We start from the raw sequence: 6,113 nt of genomic DNA, 5'->3' as shown, positions 1-6,113 counted from the left end.
CAGATAATTTACTAGCGCATTAAGTTTTCTTTATATAATTAGTGGCTTTTTTGTGTTGCAAGCAGTCATTCTCATCATCATCTACCTTTTTTTCTTCTTTTGCTACTGTCAATTCATTATCCCACACTTACCAATTCACTACCCGAACCTTATCATTTCAGGCAAAGAGTGGAAACTCAACTGAGCAATCCATCATTTGTGAAAATAGGCATTGTCTCCTACTCGTTGATTACTTTATTTGTTATGTGATTCAGTGAAAGTCATTATAAGGTACTTTTGTTTCCCTTTGGGTGCCTTAACTTTTCTAGAAACTGTATTTTTGAGAAGAATTCATGTAGTTTGACTTCAATGGGCATTGATTTGAATGAATATGTACCGTTTCTGTGTGCCTGGTGATTATCTTTTGCTTCTTGTATTGTACTTAAGTAGAGGATATCTCTGTCCTGGAAAGCAGTGTCTTATATCATGGCCAAGCTTTGATTCTTTTTTATCTTTTTTTTTATTGGAATGGCCAAACTTGCTTGCGTACCCTGTCTTTTATGGTTGGGAACAATTCCCTTGATCATAGCTTTTCCACTTTTCTATATGGACTCCCCACCATGACCAAAAGAAACTATTTTTCTCCAATGAATCTTATTCCTCTTTGGGGACCCCTAAAACCACTCACAAAGTTGAGAGTTGAGACAACACAAATCTCAATTGCCAAGTATATGCACACTCATTTTTGCATTCATTGATGCAAATAACTCAATGATGTCTTGGACATGATCTAGTTACTATAGCTTTGTACTATTACTTTCATAATGTTTCTTTAGTTGGAATTTTTTTGGAGGGAAGGGATAATTTGTACTCCAGAAGTTAGATCTTCTGCTTTGGATGAGGAGGTGTGATCATCGATTAGGATATGTCTGAATCACAACATGTATGAATTTTTAGAAAATGATTTTCAAACTAAACACAAGAACCCTGATTTCCCATAAGGCAAATGGACCGATGCATGTTGTACAAGAATATTGATCTATTAGTATTATTTGAAACTTGAATCTAAAACCTGTGTAGCAGCTGATAACTTGCCATTAGGAAAATTAGATGAACTTTCATAGACAAATGGAGGAATCCTGTTTCTCCCTCGAAATACCTTTAAGAACAAAAGGGTGCTCCAACTTGTGAGTGGATTGTCATGATCCACTATCTACGGAGAAACAAGCTTGGAGGCTTTGAATCCTTAATGCCTTATACTTCAACCATATAATGAAAACTTGCAAAAAAATGAAATTAAAAGAAAAATCTGAAACAAGGCTTCTGCTTTCTTGTCTGTCCCTAACTTTCATATAGAGACAAGGATGCTCCTCAATCAATCAAACCAATTCATCTTCTCTCAATGAATAGCTTGGATGGAAAGGACATGACCATGGGAATCATGCCTCATTTTTATAATCAGAATAAGGAACCCCACTTCAATGCAAAAAAGAAAGCGTCTTACGAATCACATCTTCCCACCCTTCATATTGTGCCTTCTCTTTTGAAGTGTTCTTTTCTCTAGATCACTTTCAAGAAAACAAGAAAAAAAAAACAAAGGATAAACAGGGGAAAACAAAGCTATTGCAAAAGCTATGCAATGATTTCATACAGATGCTGTGCGTTACCATAAAGCAGTTATAGTGATTAAATTCATTAGGCCCTTACAAGAGCTAAAAACAAAAACAAAATAAGGAGAGAGAATCTACAAGCCACTTGTCAGCAAAATTTAAGAAAATAAGAAAAAAGAGCTTAAGTTGTTCTATATGATTGGTCCCTCAATATTTGAGAAGACCTTACTGTTGTATAGAATCTATGTTACTTCACCTAAAACTCCATCATATACCACTGATTTGATCACACTTCTGATTGGTTCTTTATTTTTGTGACATTTGATGCTTCTTTGTCCTTATTTGACAACTTGCAAGAATTCAATCTGCAAGGGTCTGAATCAATCAACAGCCGAACGACCTCATTCATGGTTGGACGTTGGGATGGATTCCTGCATGTACAACGCATGGCAATTCCGAGAACCTGAATCATGTCATCCCTATATGATCCCGATAACCGCTTGTCTAAGGCCTCTATAACCCCTTCCTTTGTATCCAGTTTTGTTGAAAGCCAATATACAATATTCTTGTTCCCTCCAAAATCTGCCTCCACTGGTTTTTTCCCAGTTATTAGTTCCATCATCACCACTCCAAAACTATAAACATCACACTTGGTTGTTGCTTTATTTGAATATGCATATTCTGTCAAAGTCATCAATTAAATTTAGTTAAACATTTTGAGTAAACAAAACAACTAGATTTATATGAATGCATCGAAATCAAATTGGATGAGAATATTACCAGGGGCCAAATAACCACAGGTGCCTGCTATGACAGTAGTTGTAGAATCTGTCCCTCTAGCTTGCAAAACCTTGGCTATTCCAAAATCTGCAATTTTGGGTTGGTAATTGACATCCAATAGGATGTTGGTTGACTTGATGTCTCTGTGAATAATAGGTGCCAACAGATCGTGGTGAAGGTATGCCAAGCCCTGTGCAACCCCAAGTGCAATTTGATGTCGAACCGGCCAATCCAGATGGTGCCATCCTTTATGAAGAGCATCCCAAAGGTTTCCATTTGGCATGTATTCATAAACCAACAGGTTACAATCGAAGTTTGAGAAGTAGCCATATAGCTTGACTATGTCTTTATGCCTTATGCTTCCAAGAGTCTCAACCTCAGTCCTCAAGCCTTTGTCCAAAATCAACTGATCTTCTGAAGCCGAATCTTTTTCTGTTCTACACCACAGCTTCTTCACTGCAACAACCTCTCCACTTTGCAATTCAATTCTATACACTGTGCCAGATCCTCCATGACCCACAATGTTCTTATCAACCATTGCTTCAAGGATCTCATGTTGGTCAAAACATATTCTATGGAAGCTCTTCACATCATATAAAAAGAATGATGAAGAAAGGGTCTCATCATGTTCCATTACAGCTCTTTTTTTACTAAAACGACTTTTCAGACACAGGAGAGCTCCAATAGTAATGACAATGACTGAAATTATGATTGCCCACATAGAATTTAGCTTCTTTTGGTTGTTAGTGTGTGAACATATGGGGAAATTTTGAACATGGACTGGAACACAAAGGCCTGGATTGCCTGAAAAGCTTTCCTCCAACCCTCCCTTAATCAATGAGAGAGGAATTGGGCCAGAAAGTTTATTGTTTGAAAAGTTGATGGAGTTAGGCAACAATTCACTAAGACTCTGTGGGATTTTCCCGGTCAAGAGATTGTTGGAAAGATCAAGAACATTGAGAGATTTCAGCAAAGAAAGTGAGCTGGGGATAGAAGAACTGAACTTGTTGCCTTGCAACATCAGTAAATTTAGATTCTTTAGATTGCCAATTTCTGAGGGTATTGGACCAGACAGGAGATTGTTAGTGAGATCAATCTTCACCAGACTGATAGTTTGAGAGAATTCGGGAGGTAGAACACCTGATATCTTATTGTTCTGCATGAACAGTTCGGACAAGTTCCTAGCATTTCCAATTGAATTTTGGAAAGGACCCGTAAAATTATTGTCAGCCAAGTCAATGATTGAAGCATGAGGGAGACCTAGAAGTCCTTCTGGTATCGGGCCCTCCAAATGGTTATTACTAACTCTAAACCGTATAAGAGACTTGCAGTTTGCATAACTATCAGGTAACTTTCCAGAAAACTTGTTATCTAAGACAAGCAGGTACAGTAATTTACCTCCTCGACAAACCTCTGTTGGCAATGGACCCGATAGATTGTTCTCTGACAAGTCCAGAACAATCATTGGTGATGACTGCCCCAGATTTTTTGGAATTTGTCCTGATAGGAAATTTCCATAGAGTGAGAGTATGGCCAAGGTTGTTGAGTCTGCAATAACACCTGAGATTTCTCCTGTAAGACTGTTGTTATAAAGTTGCAGGACTTGAAGTTTGGGAAGTCGACATATAGACACTGGAATGCTTCCACTCAACCGATTGACTGACATGTCCAAGTCTATGAGCTCTGTCAGATTTCCCAGTTCCTCTGGTATTGTGCCGGATAAGTGCTGGTTGTAGTACAGCTCAAGCTGCTGCAAGTTTTTCAGCAACCCAAGCTCCTTAGGAATCTGACCTGAAAGGAGATTTCCACTGAATTCAAGATCAACAAGTGATGTCATGTTTCCTATCGATGCTGGGATCCGACCATGCAACCTGCAAGTCGTGAAGACCATAACTCTGAGCTTTGTGAGCCTGGAAATGTTCTCCGGAAGTTGCCATAAGTTTAATTCATTGTTTTCATTGAAGTATAGCACCTCAAGATTGGTAAGATTAGTTATCGACATTGGGAAGTCTCCTGTAAAGTGGTTGTATGACAAGTCAAGTACACGTAAAGATGTCATTTTTGAGAAATTCGGAAGTGTTGCTCGTAGGTGTATGGAACTCATATTGAAATCTTCCAAGAGAGAGCAGTTAACGATGCCGTTAAGAAAGTTGCCATGGAGATTGTTGTGGCTGATATCAAGAACACGCAACTCCGGCAGATGAGAGCACACATCAGCTGGAAAATTGCCGGAGAGCGACCAGCCTGAGAGATTAAGAGTTTGAACATTCCCTTGAACGTTGCAGCTAACTCCTGTGAAATTGCAATAAGTTTTCCCTCCACTCACATCCCAATCAGACAAGGCCTTTCCCGATAGAGAGGCTTTCATTAGGGTGAAGAACTGTGACTGATCATATCTTATAGCTTGAGACAAATAAAACACAAAACAAGGCAACACTAGAAGGAGAAAAATAGCTTTTGGTGCCATTTCATAGAAAAGGAGGGAGAGAACAAGGGCAAAAAAGGGAGAAGAGGCTTATGTTAAAAAGAGAAAAAGAGGTGGTAGTTAAGGCGGCTGTTGCAGAGAAGAAGGCGGAGAAGAGAGTATATAAATGAGCTGATTGAGGGGATCATTGGGTGGAGCAGTAATAAGCCTCGATGATGAAAAAAGGCAGGTTCGCCTGTAGTATTGAGAGAGATGGAAAGAGGTGTTGTGTTGTGCGTATCTTTTGCATAAAGAGGCTTTTCTCTGTGTTTAGACCCCACTAGCTCATGTAGAGGAATAACATGAATGTTGCCACTTTACACAGATTAGATGTTAGAATAATTTGCACTCGACCATGATCCGCTTGATGTGATCACTCCTGCTTTCTCTTGGATGGCCACAGCCCAAAGTTCTACAAGCTGCGGTATGTTACCAATATTGCCACTTATATCAGTACACTAATTTTGTTTAAGCATGACCATGTGTACAATGTTTCTGATGCATTTTTGTAATCAAAAGCAAATCGCATTTCTGGCATTACATGACAGATCATATCATAATGGCCTAACCTGTACGTAGTGCACTATATGCAAACATAAATTATGGGGTCCAATATATATATATATGCTGGTAGCTGCTTGCTTGCGGAAGATAATGTTAATCTCATAGTTTCATCTCATGACACAACAGAAATTTCCTCTCACGTGTGAGATTCATGTGTGTGTGTGTGTGTGTATACCAACAAATAAACTTGGACAACCACAATATATATTTGAATTGAACCTAAGCTGATCTAATGATTTGTTATCTGCAGCATTATCTGAAGTGGACTTGGATTTGAATCTGGTTTTTCCTCCATTTTGCTCGTATATGTTCCTGCTGCTCTTTTTTCACCGGATTATAAAACTGACTTCTTACGAATAAAATGATCTCTACTATTTTCCTATATCCCTGGTTCCTTTTTGTTTCTGACCTGACTATGACACAAGTTGACACATACCCAATTGACCAAGCATCTTCATTTTCTTCCCTGAACCAATGGTGTCAAACGAGTATACTTCGAATATTAATTGCAGCTAAACCCATCAGCTGCACCATGGTTGAGTGCCAATTTTCACTAACCAGATTATCCTGGTTTTTTTTTTTTTTTTTAAATGAAAAAACCACACCAAGAATCATTTGTTTTCAAATGAAATATTGTTCTGTTGACCTTGTTGAGCCAATGGAAATGTTGGAATCAAACCTTCCACCCACGTGTATCAAAATTCTTGATATTTTAC

General features: G+C 38.4%; 1 protein-coding gene across 1 annotated transcript; it reads right to left on the bottom strand.

Annotated features, from left to right (window-relative positions):
- Positions 1-1,652: 1,652 nt before the first annotated feature.
- Positions 1,653-4,930, bottom strand: LOC111311323 (receptor protein-tyrosine kinase CEPR1-like). The gene is made up of 2 exons (XM_022910695.2): positions 2,370-4,930; positions 1,653-2,270 (listed from the first exon to the last, which is right to left on the bottom strand). Exons 1-2 carry the CDS (start codon positions 4,834-4,836, stop codon positions 1,876-1,878), a joined length of 2,862 nt encoding a protein of 953 aa, XP_022766430.2. The 5' UTR covers positions 4,837-4,930; the 3' UTR covers positions 1,653-1,875.
- Between the last annotated feature and the right edge of the window lie 1,183 nt (positions 4,931-6,113).

Source organism: Durio zibethinus, chromosome 1 (genome assembly GCF_047325235.1).
Source record: "Durio zibethinus cultivar Kanyao isolate XHJ-2024 chromosome 1, ASM4732523v1, whole genome shotgun sequence".
NCBI classification, from domain to species: Eukaryota; Viridiplantae; Streptophyta; class Magnoliopsida; order Malvales; family Malvaceae; genus Durio; species Durio zibethinus.
Note: the sequence above shows the minus strand (reverse complement) of the source record. Positions and strands in the feature narration are given on the sequence as shown.